Below are 19524 nucleotides of genomic sequence, written 5' to 3'. Positions count from 1 at the left end.
ACCCCCTTAAAATTATTTGGAAGATTTTACATGTATCTTCAGTCTTCGGGAGGGTTTGTAGTTTTCTTCACATCCTCGAAAGAGTCTGTGACTCAAAGGGTTTTAAAGAATCAGTGCTCTGTATGATATTACAGTAAGTTTAGCTTTCTCATATTAATAAAAAGATTTAAATTCTATGTCCGATTTGTTATTTGTTCTACCTTGTAGGACTTGGAGGGTTGGAGGTTGATTAGCTTTAAATAAAATTCTACCACTCAATAGATGTTTGACTACATGTCTACTGTGTGCTAGGCAATGGAGGTACTGATATAAATATGAGAGTTTCAATCCTCAAGGCATCTTGACACAGACACTATACGGAAAATTATAACCTCTTACCCGAAAGTAGTAGTTCTCAAACATTGGTGGTATGTAAGAATCAACTAATCTATTGTAAAGTATTCCTCTTTCTCAGGTTCCTTCCCCTGACCCTGAGATTTTTATTCCATAGATCTGGAGTGAATCCTGGAAATCTGCCTAAGGATTCTGGCCAAGTGTTATACCCCATTTCAAGAAATAATAATGTAAACTCTTTTGTAATACTATACGCTTGCTCTTCTATGTTCTATATTTATGCTACCGAATCTACTTACTCCTCTTAATACTTTTTTGTCCCATCATATAGATGAAGAAACCAAAGCACAGAGCAGTTAAGTTGACTTGCCCACAGTCACATGGTGCTAGAACCAGGGTTCAAACGCAACATATCTACAGGGGCAGGCTGTGTCTCCCCTGTGTATACATATATGTAGCCTCCTAGTCATGCAGAGATATGTGAAGAGCTTATCTTGAGCCACTGAAGGTCTCCCTGTTAACTTTCTGGCTAGTCCAATGGTCTGCTGCTTACCTCATATGAGAGCACAAACTTCAGGCTCACAGAGCTATGGGCTTTCCCCATTTATTTCCTCCTAGGTTTGCAATTTTTACTGCCAGCACTGTTAGGTATGGCCTTTATGTCATCCACTCCAACTCAAGTTAGCTCCCTCTAGCAGTGGAGCTCCTGGCTTTGAATGTTGACCTCACCCCGGTGGCAACGTTGCACCAACCCATTTGGGGAGTCTGCTTCTGGCAAGAATGCCACAGACTCCCACTACTCTGGCCCGAAATTCGCAGGGTTTGAAAAAATGAATAAATGATTCGCAATTTGTTTGCCTTCGGTCAATTTCCAGAGCCCTCAAATGATTATTTTGACAATTTTTTCCCAATGACTTTTTTGTGGCAGGGATAGAGTGTGGATTTGATATCTTTACCATCACTAGAATCCTACCTAAGTGCCATCTACACATTTTTTTCAGGTCTTGGATTTGATTTTACCCCACTTACAATCTAATCAATTAACCTGTTACTGTTTCATGGATGCTGGCAGAAAACACAAAACTCCTGGAACAGAGACAAAGGACTTTGTTACCCAATGGCACAGCAACAAGCGCTACTGTCAGCATATTTGCAGGGGTTCTTCTTGCTCACAAGTCCCACGGGGGGTGACACGAAGAGGCTTAGGTAGATGGTACACATGCAGTGGGTTTATGTCATGTCTGAGGAACACTGAACTTGACGAATCCACCATTTTTATAGCAAGCAGTAAGCAAGCCTGTTCTTTTTCCTGGAGGGAGGCATCACCTCATATCTCAAGGTTACTCACTTGAGGTAAACAGGTTAAACGCCAGCCTGGGAAATGGCTCAGGGAAAGAGTAGGCACTGTCTTGCATTTTTGGCATACCCATCAAGTACTGGAGGAACACAAGAGACACATGACCAATGTGTCTTTCCAGCTCATTTTACCTAGTTTGCTGGAATGAAGTTACCAATAATAACTTCATCTTTTAGATTTCTTATGACCTGTAGCAATGTTTCCTTTTTACTTCTAGTATTATTTGTGGCTTCTATCCTATTTTTCCAGAGTAGTTTTACCAGTTTATTAATTTTATTAGTCTTTTTGAAGAACCATCGTTTGCTCTTGTTCATCCTCACTTTTTTCTATTTTTCTGGCTTTGTTTTGTGATGTATACTTTTTTTTTTTTTTTTGAAAGACAGACAGACAGAGCCTGAGTGGGGGAGGGGCAGGGAGAGAGGGAAACACAGAATCCAAAGCAGGTTTCAGGCTCTGAGCTGTCAGGACAGAGCCCAACGCAGGGCTTGAACTTGTGAACCATGAGATCATGACCTGAGCCAAAGGTGGACGCTTAACCGACTGAGCCACCCAGGTACCCCTCTAATATGTACTTTTAAGACTAGAAATTCCCCTCTAGTTATGTTTTTAGTTATGTCCCACAAGTTTTGATATGTAGTATTTTTAGTAACAGATCAAAATATTTTATGATTTCTGTTTGTTTTTTGACCCATGGGTTATTTTTTTTTTTATTTTTATTAAAAAAAATTTTTTTTTTCAACGTTTATTTATTTTTGGGACAGAGAGAGACAGAGCATGAACGGGGGAGGGGCAGAGAGAGAGGGAGACACAGAATCGGAAACAGGCTCCAGGCTCTGAGCCATCAGCCCAGAGCCTGACGCGGGGCTCGAACTCACGGACCACGAGATCGTGACCTGGCTGAAGTCGGACGCTTAACCGACTGCGCCACCCAGGCGCCCCGACCCATGGGTTATTTTGAAATGTTTTTTAATTTCCAAATATAGGGGTTTTTCTAGTTATCTTTTTATTTTGTTTTTCACACTAATACCTAGGTTAGAGAACATAGTCTGTATTTCACTCTTGATTTTTTTCAATTTTTCTTTGTTGAAATGTGCTCTATGGCCAAAAATATGGTCAATTTTGCTAATGTTCCATGTGTACTTGATGTCTATGTATGTCGATCAGGTCAGGTTCATTAATCATGTTCATCATTTATATCCTTACTGAGTTATGTGAGTGTGTCTGGGCATATGTTAGTTATCCAGGAAAGTTGTAGAGCAAACTAAAAAGGTCAGAGGCCCAAGACCTTGAACATACCAGTATTTAATGCCAAGCGTTTCAGGGGTGTTAAGCCACAGGAAAATATTTTACATGTTGGAAAAGCCATCTCTTCTCTGACTTAATTAGCACTCCTCCCCACTTTGCTTATTTCATTCATTCATCACCAATGAATATTCTTTAAAAAATTTTTTTTAATGTTTATCTTTGATAGAGAGAGCAAGCAAGTGGGGGAGGGACAGAGAGAAAGGAAGACACAGAACCTGAAGCAGGCTCCAGGCTCTGAGCTGTCAGCACAGAGCCCAACGCAGGGCTGGAACCCAGGAACAGTGAGTGAGCTCATGACCTGAGCAGAAGTCAGAGGCTTAACTCACTGAGCCACCCAGGAGCCCCAACAATGAATATTCCTAGTTGTCTTGCTTGTTTACATATCTATTGTGTGTCTTTTGGACTAGACTACAAAATCTCAATGAGGACAGGGACCATATGTCTTCTTGACAGTATATCCCTCGTGCCTGTACATACATGATACTAAATATTTGTAGCATAAATGGTGCACTTTCTTGAAATGTAACTTTAGATAATTTGGAGAGAAATTTCAAATTATTAAACTCGTGACCAATTAAAAATGTTTTCTTACTACACCACGTGAATATTCGTGAAGAAGAATGCAAAATTTGGAGCAATTTAAAATATAAAATGGGAACAATTCAAGTAAGTTTGCCTTTGACATTGGTGACTCTGGGCTGATTTATGCATGCCACGTGGATGGTGAATGGGGGAAATCAATGTTTATCTCACTTGTCATCGGTGTTTTTTCGATGAAAACATTAAAAAGCAGGGATTGGAAGGGTTGTCAGACGAAGTACAGGCAGGAAACTTTGGGCAGGGAATAGGAATTGACTGAGAATTAAAAGAAATGGAGGTGGAGAGAATTTCTGAACTGGGTTGATAGGGTTATGACTAGGATTGGGAGCTCGAGGAGGACAGAGTGGGATTAGGCATTTGGCTGTATAAGGCTTTTTATGCTTCTTCTTCTTTGCTTTTTTTCTTTTCTCTTCATATTCAGCGTTGTTTCAGTCTGTTTCCGTTGTGGCCAAGGGACCGTAGAGAGGAAACTTTGCGAGGGTGGCTTCTTCGAGGAGGGGGTGATGCGCCGCGCACGGATATAGCTGACCACGGCACTAGTCAGTGAAAGGGCCCTAAAGGCAAAGGAGAAGCCAGGGGGACCGCGGGAACGGCTGGATATCGGCAAGGTCTAGGGTTGGGGTAAGCCCAGGGTTTCCTTCCTTCTGAGTTTAGGGGCTCCTCCTGTCTGGGAGGCGTGGAGGCATAGGCTGCGCCCCTCATCCCAGCACCCAGGTCTGTACGGAGCAAACACAACAGCGTCACCCGCACCTAAGCCTCCAAGCCCGGGCGTCCGGGGACATTACAAAGCAGCGTAGAGAACGTGCCCGTTCGCCTCGGTGACATTCCCCCCGCGCCACTGCCGGTCCTCTGCCCGGCTCTTCCTTCTGCGCAGAGACCCAGGAAGGTTCCCGGGACTTGTTCCCGCGGGGCTGACCTCTAGGGACTAGCATCCCAGCGCCTCTGGGGAGAGAAGCTGGCGCGCCGGACACGGACACCTCCCCTTCCCGGAGGCAAGCGGGAACGGTGGGCGTGGGCTCGCGAGGGGCGGAGCCTGCGCGCCTGGCCGGGCACCCTCCCTCCGCGGCGCGTGGGGCCGGTGGGCGTGGACACGCGGGGGGCGGGGCCTGCGCGCCTGGCCGCACACCCTCCTCCCTGCAGCGCGTGGGGAAGTCGCCGCCGGCGGGGTCTCCCTAGAGGGGGAGGAAGACTAGGGAGTCGCGGGGCCCCGCGCTGGTCGCCGCCCCCCCCCCATCCAGGCGAGTAGCGGGCGTCCTGGCGGGAGCGGCATCGGGGCTCGGGGCGAGCTTGGGGCTGGCCGGCGCGGCGCCGTCCCTTCGGTGGGTGCTTGCCTCCCCTTGCGGGGAGAATCCGCACAGCCTTCTGCCTTGCTTATAGGTTTCCCTTTGACCAGAAAACCTGTTTCTGCGGAAAACCTCAGAATATAACCAAGTGGCCGAGAGGTTCTCCGTGAGCCTCAACTGACACACACGGAACCAATGCTGAAGCTTTCGGTTTTGGTTTTCGTATTTGGCTAAAAGCTAATTTGGATAAAAGCAATTTGGGCTGGCAACTGTGATCTAGTTTTTAGGCAGTAAACTAAAAAATATATATATATTTTTTACATATATTTTTAAAGAGATATATTTATTTATATATGTAAATATATATTTAAAGATCTGATACATTTTAACGCTTGAAGTAGTGTTGATTCTAAAGCTCTCCAACTCCATATATCTCATTTAAATCGGAAAGTAGATGAGCAGGTATAGAAAACCACCTTATCTCCTTTTGAAACACAGTAAATGTCACTCATGTGTCCAGCTATATGGAACTTGAAGTATAAACTGCGTTTAGACTGTTGAATCATTGGCACCTCCTGTCTTGTCATTTGTTCCTCGTGGTGTTATTTACTTATTTAACAAACATCTGCAGATAAACCTCGTCCTTAACACCCCCTAGACAGAACATCCCCATTCTAGGTCCTACCCATTTCTCTGCTCCCTTTTTTTAAAGAACAAAACAAAAACCAGCTTTTTGAATGAAAGACTTGCTTCCCAAGTTTCTAGGTCCACTCCTGTTTTCCTCCAACCCCCTCTCATCTCAGTCAGGCTGTCTCCCCACCCCTTCTCGGGAAATCTAGGGTCTGTGCCAGTTTTCACCTTAAAGGGCACAGTTGATTGCTCCCTTCTCCACGTTTTTCCTTCCATTGACTTCCAGGTCACCACATTTTCCTGCATTTCCTCCCATCTCACTGGCCACTCCTTCTGTGTCTCTAGGTTTCTTTTTCCCAACCACTGAGTGTTCAGAGTGCCACAGCACTCAGTACTGGCCATATTCTCTTTCTAGGCATACTTTCTCCCAAGGCAGTTTCTTTCTTTTTATTTAAAAAAAATTTTTTTTAATCTTTATTTATTTTTTGAGAGAGAGAGACAGAGCACGAACCAGGGAGGGGCAGAGAGAGACGGAGACACAGAATCTGAAGCAGGCTCCAGGCTCTGAGCTGTTATGACAGTACAGAGCCCGATGCAGGGTTCAAACCCACCGACCGTGAGATCATGACCTGAGCTGCAGCCCCAGGCTTAACCCACTGAACCACCCAGGCACCCCTCCCAAGGGGCAGTCCATGGCTATAAATAACATCTCTAAGCTGACAACTTCCAAATGTTTAACTTTTCTGTCCTGAGTTCCAGATGCTTATCTCCAACTGTTTACTCAGCATCTCCACTTGGAAGTCTGATGGGCATTTAAATGTGGTGTGTCCAGGGGTGTCTGAGTGGCTGAATCGGTTAAGGGTCTGACTTCAGCTCAGGTCATGATCTTCCGGTTCATGAGTTTGAGCCCTGTGTCCGGATCTGTGCTGACAATTCAGAGCCTGGAGCCCGCTTCGGTGTTTCCCTCTCTCTCTGCCCGTCTCCTGCTTGTTCTCTCTCTCTCTCTTTAAATAAAACGTTAAAAAAAATAAATGTAGTGTGTCCAAACAGAATTCGTAATACCGCACCCACCCAGCCCTCCCTTTAGTTTTTCCCTCATTTACCTTCCTCGTCACGGTAAATGTTACTGTCTTTCATCTAGGCTAAAACTCTAGGAATCGTCCTGGACTCATCCTTTTAGTTCTGACCCAACATCCAAGCATCCAGCACATTCTGTCAACTCTACCTTGAAAAGATATCTCAAGTCTGACCACGTATCCCGCCCTCTCTAACAAAAACTACAGTGCCTTCTTGCTTAGATGACTCTAAGTCTCTGATTTGGTCTTCCTGGTTCTGCCCTGGCTCCCCTACAGCCTTTCTCCCAACAGCAGTGATTACAGAAAACCAAAAAACATGTAATCAGAACTTTCACTTCCCTTCAAAACCTGGTAGCTTCTCATCAAAAGCGGAAAAACCGAACTCTTATGATGGCTTCAGCGCCCTATGTGATCTAACCTCTCTCTCTCACCGTTTCCCTCTCACCTTTTCCCTTGCTTACTCCGCTAGTGACACTGATCACGCTGCTGTTTTTGCCTGTGGTCGGCCTTGGCTTGACCCTCACAAGCTGTTGCACCTTCACCTTCTCTCGCCTCCCTGTTGAAATACTGTCCCAGGGGTTACTGCCTTTTTTTTGCTTTTTGAACAGCCCTTTGCTCCTGACCTTTTGTGTGGGTTGCTGTTGGATACTGAATGTTATTCTCCACAATTCCACAAAGCCTGTGGTGGCTCTTAAATCATTGCTGGTTTCGAGGCTCTCTAATATTTTTAAATACAATTTTTTTTTTTAATTTATTTTTGGGACAGAGAGAGACAGAGCATGAACAGGGGAGGGGCAGAGAGAGAGGGAGACACAGAATCGGAAACAGGCTCCAGGCTCTGAGCCATCAGCCCAGAGCCTGACGCGGGGCTCGAACTCACGGACCGCGAGATCGTGACCTGGCTGAAGTCGGACGCTTAACCGACTGCGCCACCCAGGCGCCCCTAGGCTCTCTAATATTAAAAACGCACCCCCGTGCTTGCCTTGAGCCTCATTTTGATACGATGTGCAGTCTGCTGTTTTTACATTCAGCAGTTTTAGAAAACGTTCTTCCTGGTTTGGAGAAGATTTGCCCGTTAAGGCCAGTTCTCATTTTTAAATATAGAAAATGAAAGAAAAATAGTCCACGTATCAAAAAGAATGTGCAGTAATTTTTTTTTTTTTTTTTGGAACGTCCCTGGTTATCATTAGGAAACAACAGTCCCTCACTTGGAGAGTTTTTGAATGGTACCAGGAATAGGTAGTTTTAATGGGAAGAAGAAACGTGTGGGAGCAGGTTCAGAGAATATTACACAAGTTTTTAAGTTGTGTGGTGAGTAAACCACTATCAGAATGTCAAGATTTTATAGCAACATTCTGTTCTCTTTTTACAATAGGTGGGGATGGGAGTGAAAAATAATATTTTTATCTTTATGAAAAGCTGTTGGGGGATAAAAGACTGTTTATAATGTTTATTTCTCCTCATTTTTATCCCAAGGAACTAGTTCTGTGATGTTATCAGTAACACGTGTACTTATTACCTTCCCCTCTTTCAAAAGAGAAGGAAAAAAATGTTCCATTTCAGCATTGGGATTTCAGATGCGTGAATAAATACGTACAGTAGACGATGAAATAACATTTTAAAATGAGGGCGTTTGGAATAAGGAGCAGAGAGAAGATGAGAGTAGGTGAGTTAAGGAGAAGCCAAGAGTGAAGAGGTTAAAACCAGAACACCTGGGGCACCTGGGTGGCTCAGTCGGTTAAGCATCCAGGACATGGTCAAGGGGTTCACGAGTTCGAGCCCTGCGTCGGGCTCTGTGCTGACAGCTCGGAGCCTGGAGCCTGCTTTGGATTCTATGTGTCTCTCTCTGCCCCTCCCCCGCTCCCATTCTGTCTCTCTCTCTCTCTCTCTCTCTCTGTCAGTCTGTGTCTCCCATAAATAGACACTAAAAAAAAAGATTCCCAATGTAAAGAAGTCAAAGGAAAGTACACATGTTCCTCACCTGGCTGGCATAGGTCTGTTCTTTTGTATGACGGAGCCTGATGGAGCTTGGCACCCCCGTGGTGTAGTTCAGGGAATTGCTGTAGTTCGGCCAGTTTTTTTCCGGAAAGGGCCAGACAGTAAATATCATAGGCTCTACGGGCCGTACGGTTTCTGTTGGGACTACTCAACTCTGCCTCTCTAGCATGCAGTTAGCCAGAGACATCACATCAGTGAATGTGCATGGCTTTCTTTCAATAAAACTTTATTTACAAAAACAGGCGGCCGGTTGTGTTTTGCTGCTTACCTCTGCAGTAGCGCTTGGTCGTGAATGTGGATGTCGTGTCCCTCACAGTTTAGTTGCCCAGAACACAACTCACTCCGGCTGTTTGAAGCAGAAAGGCGTGCATTGGAGGCCGTTACAGGATTTACAGTATTGTTGGGAAAGTTGAAGAACTAGACTGTAGGTTGAGTTTCTAAGAACCCCTCATAGCACCGCTGAGCAGAGCTGGTCTGGTGGAACTGGGCTCTTGCCAAATCAGCTGGCTGCCAGCTCCCGAATCACAGCCGCTCTGCCGGAGCCTTAAGCAGCAAAACAGCCGCCTTGTGCTCCGCCCCTGCCTAGTTCCCTCCGACGCGTAAGTGCATCTGATCGGCAGAACTTAAGTTACGCCTGGAATCTTACCTTGAAGGGAGTCTAGGAAATACAGCTTTTAGCCCTTGTGGTACAGGAAGTACGGAAGGTCCACTAAAAGGAGGTGGGAGGAAATGTTGGATGCGTGCATCTGCAGAGTCTGCTACGGAACACCCCTCTGGCTGCTTATCATCCACACTCTCTGCTGTGTTTCCACACTTGAGCTTCCAGACAGCACTCGCGAAAGCGGCCCGCTGCCTCCAGTGCAATGCAGCTACCCCCTCATGGAAACAAAAGGGCACTTGCTTTGTCCTCACAGGTTCTGTAAGTCGCGACATCTTCTGCAGTGTTCATCACGGACGTTGTGCTGGGACCTAGCAGACTCAGGCGTTGGGTGGCCTCTCTCCTTTCCTAGAGCAGGAGGGGGTAGGTAGACGAGGTCAAGCTGCCCAGTGACCAAGAGGCTAACAGGAAGCTCACACCCCTGTTTTTCATCTTTTGTCTCTCTACTAGCACATTCCCTCTATTTGTAACCGTTCCAAGTTTTCTTTATTAAGAGATCTCATTAGAAATCCCCTCTGGACCCTGCGTTCCCTTGTAACTCCTGGCCCCTCCTCTCCTTCTTGGCCAGGCTTGCCCTCACGTCCCGTATACTCTTGTCTCCTTTGGTGATGCCACCGTGCGTCTGTAATTGCCCCAGTGGACCTCGAGGTGCTAGATGCTGTGGACACTGACCGGATGGTCCCACTCCTGGTACCATCACGTGTCTGATTTTCCCGTTCCTCCATTGCCATTTTCCCCCCTCCTTTTTTTTTTTTAAGTTTATTTATTTTGAAGGAGCGTGACCGTGCGAATGGGGGAGGGGCAGAGCAAGAATCCCGAGCAGGCTCCGTGCTGTCAGCATAGAGCCCGGTGCGAGGCTCAGTCCCATGAAGCGTGAGATCATGACCTGAGCCAGAATCAGGAGGCTTAACCATTCGAGCCAGCCAGGCGGCCCTCCTCCCGCTCCGTTACGGCCCCTCCTCCTCCGGATGCCCCTCCCGGCACTGGTTGTGTCTTCAGCTCTCTGCTCTCCTCTTTCTAGCTGTTCTCAGACGCTCAAGATTTGATCTCCTGAGCCTCCTACGCGTGTGAGTGCCTGATGGCCAGCTGCTCTTCCAGGTCCCGGGACAAGCTCCCTGTGTCCCAGACTAGATGAATAGGTCATACCCCACCCTCTCCCCCGCCCGGTTCACGACAGCAAATGCAGCATGACCCACCCAGTTCCACAGGGCACCCACTTGGGGGGCGTACCTGGTTCTTCCTCTGTGAGCCCCCGTGACTCCCTGCATATCTTCGCGTCCCCGTCACTTCCTTAGTACAGGGCTCTGCTCCCTCACCTAGGTTACAGCAGCAGTCTCTCAGCTCATCGTTCTCCCAGTCTAGAGCCTTACACATCCCAGCCTGGTCTCCGTACCTGCAGCTGTTTTAACCTGTCCTGCACAAGTCAAATCATGTCTCTCCTACTTACCACCTTCCAAGGGCTCTCTGTCTGCCAACACGATCGCATTCAAAGTCCGGAACGGAATATATTAGGTAGCTCCCTCATTAATCCTGTGTATCTCCATCCCTACCTCTTGCTGGTACGGCTCCCCCCGCCTCCTCCTACTCATACTCGAGGCATATAAACACCTAGTGCGAAATGATCCTAATGTACTTGGCTCTGTGTTTTTGCACATGCTGTTCCCCCTGCCTGGTAAGTGTCCACGTGCCTCAGACTTACTCATGCGAGTGTCGTCCGATGCAGGTGTCCCTCCTGAGCGCTTTCGTAGCACGTGGTGTCCTGGACAAAGCAGCAGTGCAGTGATTGTCTACTTATCGTCTACTCATCCCGGCTTCACATCCCGAAAACCCAGTAGGTCTTGGTACAGAGTAAGTTTTCCACAATACTTATTTGTTAATACCGATGAAACGTAGTAATTGAATGAGGGAAGACACTGTTGATTTTATGCGTATTTGCCACAAGATGGTGCTGTTCAGATAGGGAAAACCTACAACGCTGAAGGAGTCAAGCACTAGGGGCCTTAATCTTAAATGTATTACATTTCAGGGGCAGTAATCTCAGTAACAAGCTTTTTCTGGGGTAAATACATGGACACCCTGAAAACTGTATATGTTCTCGTATTTTATCAAATTATTGCTGATCATTATTTCACTTATTGCTGTTTTGGGACCCTCTTCCCAGGTGGTCAAACATGGGGGGAAAAATAGTTACAAACAGAGAGGGAGGGAGGCAAACCGTAAGAGATTCTTAAGTACAGAGAACAAACTGAGGGGGGTGGGAGGTGGGGGAGAGGGGAACGTGGGTGATGGGCATTGAGGAGGGCACTTGTTGGGATGAGCACTGGGTGTTGTATGTAAATGATGAATCATGGGGATCTACCCCTAAAACCAAGAGCACACTTTACACCCTGTATGTTAGCCAGCTTGACAATAAATTATATTAAAAAAATAAATAAAAATAAAAAAGGAAAAAAATGCAAAGATGAACTCCTAACTCTAGGGCAACACACCTTTAAGGAAGGTTATGGTAGGGTCCTCTAGAGAAGAAGGACCGGTAGGTTGTATAGAGGGCAGAGGGTGGGGGGCAGGGTGCATTTATTTTAAGGAATTGGCTTGCGTGGTTGTGGGGCTCCAGGGCCAGAAGTCTGCAGCGCTGGAAACCCAGGCAAGAGCTGGTGTTGCATCTTGAGTCCAAGGCTGGAAACTCAGGCACAATTTCTGCGTCGCCACCTGGAGGCAGAACTCCTTCTTGGTGGAACCTGAGTCCGTATCTTCCCGGACTGAACGATCTCGCGTTGCATCCTGATGAACCGATCGTCAGTTGAACGTCTCCTAAGTCAAAAGTGCATTTAATACACCCCACGTACCGAACATCACAGCTTAGCACGGCCACCCTCTGCATGCTGAGAACACGTACATCAGCCTACAGTTGTGAAAAATCAACTCACACGAAGCCTGTTTCTTTCTTTTTTTTTCTAATTTTTTTGTTTAATGTTTATCTTTATTTTTGACACAGAGAGAGATAGAGCATGAGCGGGGGAGAGGCAGAGAGAGAGGGAGACACAGAATCAGAAGCAGGCTCCAGGCTCTGAGCTGTCAGCACAGAGTCTGACGCGGGGCTCGAACTCACAAACTGTGAGATCGTGACATGAGCTGAAGTCAGATGCTCACCCGACAGAGCCACTCAGGCACCCCTCTTTTTTTTTTTTTTTTGGTTTTGTTTTTAATTTCTTTTTTAAGTTTATGCATTTATTTTGAGAGAGAGAGCACCTGCAAGCGGGGAAGGGGCAGGGAGAGAGAGAATCCCAAGCAGGCCCTGCCCTGTCAGCACAGAGCCTGATGCGGAGCTCGAACTCAGGAACCGCGAGATCGTGACCTGAGCCAATATCAAGATTCTTAACTGACATTGGATGCCACCCCCGCCTCGCCTACATGGGTCTTCCCTCATTTTTTTCCCTCCTTCCCTCCGGCATCACCAAACTGTACCTCCGCTAGCTCGCTCTCTGGAGCAGTCATCTTTGTAGCAAATCCTCTTATGGCTCCAGGCCCCCTCCCCCGAGCTCTTACTCCCTTTTCTCCTTTATGGCAGAACTCTTCCACGTCACGCTCTATACTCAGCCTCGAACTTCTTTTCTTTTGTTTTCAACCCTGTCCGGTGAGGCTTCCCCTCCCTCATGTTTGACACAAGCCCACCGAAGCCGCTCTTACCGAATCAGTAGGTCCTGCATCCGTGGCTCCTCCGGCAGCCTGTCCCATCTTGCCTTTGGAGGCTCTGGAAGACAGCTGCACACTGTCTTTCCCTGAACCGCTTCCTCCCCTTAGCTTCTGAGTTAACGCCACACTCTCCTAGGACTCCTCTGGCCTTCCTAACTGCTCACTTTCTGTCTTTGCTGGTCCTTTCTGTTCTTGACCTTACACTGTTGGAGTGCCCTAGGGCTCGGCCCTTGGACCGTTTCCTTTTTCTATCTCTACTCCTTCCCTTAACCATCTCCAACAGTCTTTAGGTTTTGTTTTTTTTTTTATTTTTTTTTAACGTTTATTTATTATTGAGAGACAGAGCATGAGCGGGGGAGGGGCAGAGAGAGAGAGGGAAGCACAGAATCTGAAGCAGGCTCCAGGCTCCCAGCTGTCAGCACAGCATCACCCAAGGCTCAAACACATGAACCAAGAGATCATGACCTGAGCCGAAGTCGGATGCTTAACTGACTCAGCCACCCAGGCGCCTCCCTTCCATTCTTTTCAATGTTTAATTATTTTTTAGAGAAAGAGACAGAGCACAAGTGGGGGAGGCAGACAGAGAGGGAGACACAGAATCCGAAGCAGGCCAGGCTCCACGCCGTCAGCACAGAGCCCAACACGGGGCTTGAACTCACAAACCGAGAGATCCTGACCTGAGCCGAAGTCGGATGCTTAACCGACAGAGCCACCCAGGTGCCCCTACAGTCTTTAGGTTTTAAAAACAGTCTGTATACATTGGGGCGCCTGGCTGGCTCCGTCGGTTAAGGGTCGACTTGATTTCATCCCAGGTCATGATCTCATGGTTTGTGAGTTCAAGCCCCACATCGGGCTCTGCACTGACAGCGTGGAGCCTGCTTGGGATTCTCTCTCCCCCTCTCCCTGCCCCTCCCCAGCTTGTGCTCTCTGTGTCTCTCTCAGATAAATAAATGTACAAACTTCAGATACAGTCAGTACACTGATAAAAGCCAAATACGCAACTCCTGGCTGGGCCTGTCCCCCAGACTCCTAACTCTGTATTCTCTGCCCACTCAGCATCGTGAACAACCCCTGCCAGTTCTGCAAAATATACCCCAGATCCAGCGCCTGCCCACCACTTCCACTCTGTGCTGGTCCCAGCCACCACCGTTTTCCTCCTGGGTCCTGCAACAGCTTCCGAACAAGTGGTCTTGCTTCTCTCCGTTCTGTTCTCAGAGCAGCAGAGCCGCCCTACAAACACCAAAGTCCGGCCGTGGCATCCCTCTGCTCAAAACCCTCCTCTGACATCCTCTCCCCATTATCTCCTCCTTCTCTACGCTGTGCTCTCGAGCCCCACCGTACCCCACCTCCCGTTGCTCATCAGTCATTAGGCACCCTCTGGCCTCAGGGCCAGGATGCTCTTCCTCCACATACCTGCATGGCTTACTTCCCTCACCAAGGTCTTTATTTATTTATTATTATTTTTAAAATATTTATTTATTTATTTATTTTGAGAAAGAGAGCACACACGCATGAGGTGGAGGGACAGAGAGAGAGGGAGACACAGAATCGGAAGCAGGCTCCAGGCTCCGAGCTGTCAGCACAGAGCCTGACGCGGGGCTCGAACTCACGGACTGTGAGATCATGACCTGAGCCGAAGTCGGAGGCTCAACCGACTGAGCCACCCAGGCGCCCCTGTTTGTATTGTTTAGATTCTGCCTCAGCATATCCTCAAATTATAAATCCTTACTCCACGGTCGTGAGAGGATGGACCCAAGTCTAGTGAGAGGGCAGCCTGACTTGTAAGTCATAACTATCTAGAACAGAGCTGTATAAGTACTGTGGATTTTTGAAAACAGAGGGCAAAGCATTTCTCAAGAATGCCATGTGGGACAAGGACTAAATACTATAAAGAAGAGAAGTGTCAAAGCTCCCTCTCTCCTAAGCAGGTCCGAAAGGAACGTTCTCTGTCTCTATAGATCAATTTGAATTCTCTCGATTTTGATATAAATGGAATAAAAATCTGTACTTGTGTTTGGTCTGGCTTCCTTCATACGACATAATTAGTCTGGGATTCATCCACATCCGTGCGTTTGTCAGTAGTTCTTCCCTACATGTTGCTGACTGGTATTCTGTGATAATGGGCATGAAACAATTTTTTCTCCATTCCCCTCTTGGTGGACATTTTTCACATCCTCCTTATTTCTGTAAACTGGTAATTATATCCAAAGACTTGGCTAGAGTCGGGCTCAACGTTTTTGGCAAGACTGCTTCATGCATTATGCCGTGTACATCATATGGAATTACATCGGAAGGCACATAATGTCTGATTGGGCTCAGTAAGGCTGAGCGTTTGATTGAGGCTGGTGAATCTGTTACATCTTCGAATTTTGTGTTGACATTCATCGAATTTTCTATTTCAGATGCATTGGTTTTCATTCCATTTGCTTTTTTTTTTTTTTCTTTTTCAAATCTCCATAGCTATATCTTTTTTCCTATTGCTTTACTGTCAATGGTCTTTTTTCCATTCTGCATTCTCGGATTTTTTTTTCTTCACACCTTTCCACCACGTTTAACTGATTTGGTTTTGATCCTGTTTATTCCATGTGCCGCCTTTTTTCTGTTTCTTCGTAATGGTGTCAGACCCTTGATTTGTCTGCAGTCTCTCTTTTCAGGGAATTCTGTTCCGTCAGCTTCGATACTTTTGTTTCGTTGGTTACCCTTCTCTTTAGTGTCTCCTGGGGCAGCACTATTCAGAACGCTGGTCTCGTAATAGAAGCAGCAGCAGGCACTGAAGGTAAACCGTGTGGCTCTCTGCATTGAAAATGTCTTGCTATGAAAAAATGTTAGCTGAACTGAAAAGCATACCTACCTGATGTGGTTGATTTACATCCTGGCACGGTGTCCCCATCTTGGGGTGGACTGGCACCAGACATTTCAGAGACGGCCAGCTTGTCCATGGACTGCTCTTGGAGTAGCCCTGCCCCAGAGCGTAAGCCCTGGTTGTGGAAATGAAATGTTCCTTCAGCTTCTTTGTTATGTATGTCATAACCATAATGGCCACTAACACGTAAGGAGTGCTGTGCTCAGCCATTGTGATCTTCATAGAAACCCTAAAGGTGGGTACTGTGATTATCACCGCTCTGCACATGATGAAATTAAAGCACAGAGTTATCAAGTAACTTGTACTAAAGTCACATGGCTTTTTTTATAGCAGGGTGTTGGGATTTACATTTAGGCAGATTCAAGAGCACATAGTCTTTTTTTTTTTTTTTTTTTTAGTTTATTTATTTTGAGAGAGAGAGAGGAGGGGGGAGGGGCAGAGAGAGAGGGAGGGAGAGAGAGAGAGAATCCCAAGCAGGCTCCACACTGTCAGTGCAGAGCCCAATGCAGGGCTTGAACCCATGAACCATGAGATCATGACTTGAGCCAAAATTGGATGCTTAACCGACTGAGCCACCTAGGCGCCCGTCCAGAGCACCTCGTCTTCATGAAAATGGAATTTTTTGCCTTTTAATGTTTATTTATTTTTGAGAGAGAGACAGAGCGTGAGAGGTGGAAGGGCAGAGAGAGAAGCAGTCACAGAATCCGAAGCAGGCTCCAGGCTCTGAGCTGTCAGCACAGAGCCCAAGGTGGGGCTCGAACTCACGGACTGTGAGGTCATGGCCTGAGCTGAAGTCAGAGGCTTAACCGACTGAGCCACCCAGGCGCCCTGGAATTTTTTGTCTCTTGCCTGCTGTCTTTATATTCTTTTTCACTTTCTGTAGATCTGTATGCCTACTTGCCAAGAACGCATATTCGTCATTTTGTCCTTTTCACTGTACTCCTGTTTAATGTGGAGGATCCTTTTGGGACCTCTTTTGCTGGGTACGAGGTGGGTATACTCTGGACCCTCCTTCCTTCTTATCTAGGACCCCCTGATCTCCCCTTCAGAACCTCAGCTTCCCTTCCATTCTGAAGGGTTGAGTTTTTCCACGTAATTATTGCCCTGAGGGGATGTAATGAGCCCAGCTGGGCTGGTGTCAATGGTAACTGTAGCTTTGATCTTGGATCTTTCATGGGACTAGGGGTGGGGGTAGGGATGTCATTCTATCAGGTTAAAAGCAGACACACAGAAGTTTCCATCTTAGAGTAATTCGGCCAAACCTATCCTTATTACAAATGCATTTGTCCTTTGACAGAGAAATCCCATTTGGGGAAATGATTCTGCAGATGAATTTGCGCACATTATGAAATGGCTTTTATTCAGAGCTGTTCTCTGCAGCATTGTCCATGATAGGAGCCAACTGGAAACAACTCGCGTATCCAAGAACAGAGAACGATTATGGTATATACACGTGGTCGAAAATTTTGTTGTAAACAAGAGTGAGAAATTATGTGCTACGTGTCTCTGCTGCTGTTTTTCAGTGTGTGTGTGTGTGTGTGTGTGTGTTATATACATACATATGCATAAGTGATGACACTTTTTTGTGAAAAGGAAAGAGAAAAAGGATATATATTCATAGAGAAATAATGTGGGAATGCAAACTGGTGCAGCCACTCTGGAAAACAGGATGGAGGTTCCTCAAAAAACTAAAAATAGAACTACTCTACGACCCAGCAATTGCACTAGTAGGTATTTATCCAAGGGATACAGGTATGCTGTTTCGAAGGGACACGTGCACCCCCATGTTTAGAGCAGCACTATCCACAATAGCCAAAGTATGGAAAGAGCCCAAATGTCCATCGATGGATGAATGGATAAAGAAGATGTGGTATATACATGCAATGGAGTATTACTTGGCAATCAAAAAGAAGGAGATCTTGCCATTTGCAACTACGTGACTGGAATTGGAGGGTATGATGCTAACTGAAATTAGTCAGAGAAAGACAAAAATCATATAACTTCACTCAGATGAGGACTTTAAGAGACAAAACAGATGAACATAAGGGAAGGGAAACAAAAATAATCTAAAAAACAGGGAGGGGGACAAAACAGAAGAGACTCATAAATATGAAGAACAAACTGAGGGTTACTGGAAGGGTTGTTGGGGGGGTGGGCTAACTGGGTAAGGGGCACAAAGGAATCTACTCCTGAAATCATTGTTGCAGTATATGCTAACTAACTTGGGTGTAAATTTTAAAAAGTAAAATTAAAAACAACAACAACAACAACAATAACAACAAAGAAACAATGGAAGGGTACCAGAGAAACTAACAAAAGTGGTCACCAGTAGGAGGCCATGGGGGAACAGGATGGATGGGGAAGACAAGGATGAAAGTGAGACTTTTCACTATAAAAACGTCCTCAGAGTCGTCATGTATTTCAGCTACTACCTTTTCTTTAAAAAAGCACAAATGAAAAAATGTACACACGGGCATTTTTATTCCTGTGACCGGTGATTTCGTGTGCTTCTCCCCCACGGCTGCCTTCATTCGCCTTCCGTTTCACTGAGGGGAGGAAAATGTTTTCACCCTGTATCTGTCTGTAGCCGATGGGAAGGGGACCTACAAAGGCTTCCCCGGGTTCTTTATCCCACACCTGCCTTGTGTTGTGGGAAAGCCCTCTTACAGGTGGAGTTTGTTGGCTTGGCAAGAGCACAGTCGTGTTCCTTCCTTCTTCCTTGAGAACCACAGTCCTGGATGGAGACCATTTGCCTGTCTAGGAATCACTGGGTGGTAGGAAAGGCAAATCTCCCATCTCTCCTCCTGGGCTTTCTCCTTACACCCACCCTCCAGATTAGAAGGTCCCAGTGAAGTTTTCCAGACAGTGTCCCTCGCTTTCTTCTCTCTGGGCTGCTTAGGGTGGGGCTGGGTAGGAGGGCTTGGATGTTGAAACAGCGCCATCATAGATTTCTGGAGGCTTTCCTCTTTTCTGCTGACCAATGTTTAAGAAAACTAAGATATAAAGTCACAGTTCTTGTGTTACTTACTTTTCTTTATGCCAAGAGATTTTTTTGACTCTGGCTTGACATACCATTTTATCCTAGTTATTTTAGAAGCATTTTATGAATATCTCTTCTGTTCCTCCAAGTGCACTTCTCTGCAGCCACTAGTGATTAAGATAACAGTGTTAAGTTGGTTTCACAAACTTATCTCAGTGAACATAAGTGAAGCTCATTTTAATGGACACCATAAGTAGATTCTTCTAAATGGTTAACGGTTTTTTGAAATTGTAGTGTAATGGGGCACCTGGGTGGCAGTTAAGCATCTGACTCTTGGTTTCGGTCAGGTCGTGATCTCACAGTTCTTGAGTTCAAGCCCCGTGTCTGGCTCTGTGCTGACAGTGCAGACCCTCCTTGGGATTCTCTCTCTCCCTCTCCCTCTCCCCCTCCCGAGAGCTTGATCTCTCTCTGAATGAAATTGCAGTGTAGTTAACCTACAGTCTTGTGTCAGTTTCAGTCAGTTTCAGACTGTATTGATGATATATATACTCAATATAGCAATTCAACAATTATGTACATCACTCAACAATTATTTTTTTTATACAGGAGAAGCTTTTTGCTGCAACTTTGCAGGGAAACACCTTTTGTTTTTCATTACACAACAACAAAGTCAGCAGTTAATTCTAACCAGCGAAGAGATTCCAAATTCATGTGGTTTTGCTATTTGGGATGGATGCGTGTAGCGTTT

The 19524-nt window shown here is 46.3% G+C and overlaps 1 protein-coding gene across 1 annotated transcript in view; it reads left to right on the top strand.

Annotated features, from left to right (window-relative positions):
• The window catches only part of LOC121010838 (uncharacterized), a 43661-nt gene that overhangs the window by 21052 nt on the left and 3085 nt on the right, over window positions 1-19524 (top strand). The window contains exons 5-6 of the mRNA XM_040444721.1: window positions 15645-15709; window positions 16680-16786. Coding sequence (XP_040300655.1) covers window positions 15645-15709; window positions 16680-16786 — 172 coding nt within the window. The remainder of the gene's footprint in view (window positions 1-15644; window positions 15710-16679; window positions 16787-19524) is intronic.

This window comes from Herpailurus yagouaroundi, unplaced genomic scaffold (assembly GCF_014898765.1).
Source record: "Herpailurus yagouaroundi ecotype Mexico unplaced genomic scaffold, PumYag 192, whole genome shotgun sequence".
In the NCBI taxonomy this organism is placed as follows: domain Eukaryota; kingdom Metazoa; phylum Chordata; class Mammalia; order Carnivora; family Felidae; genus Herpailurus; species Herpailurus yagouaroundi.
This window is presented reverse-complemented; position numbering and strand designations above follow the sequence as displayed.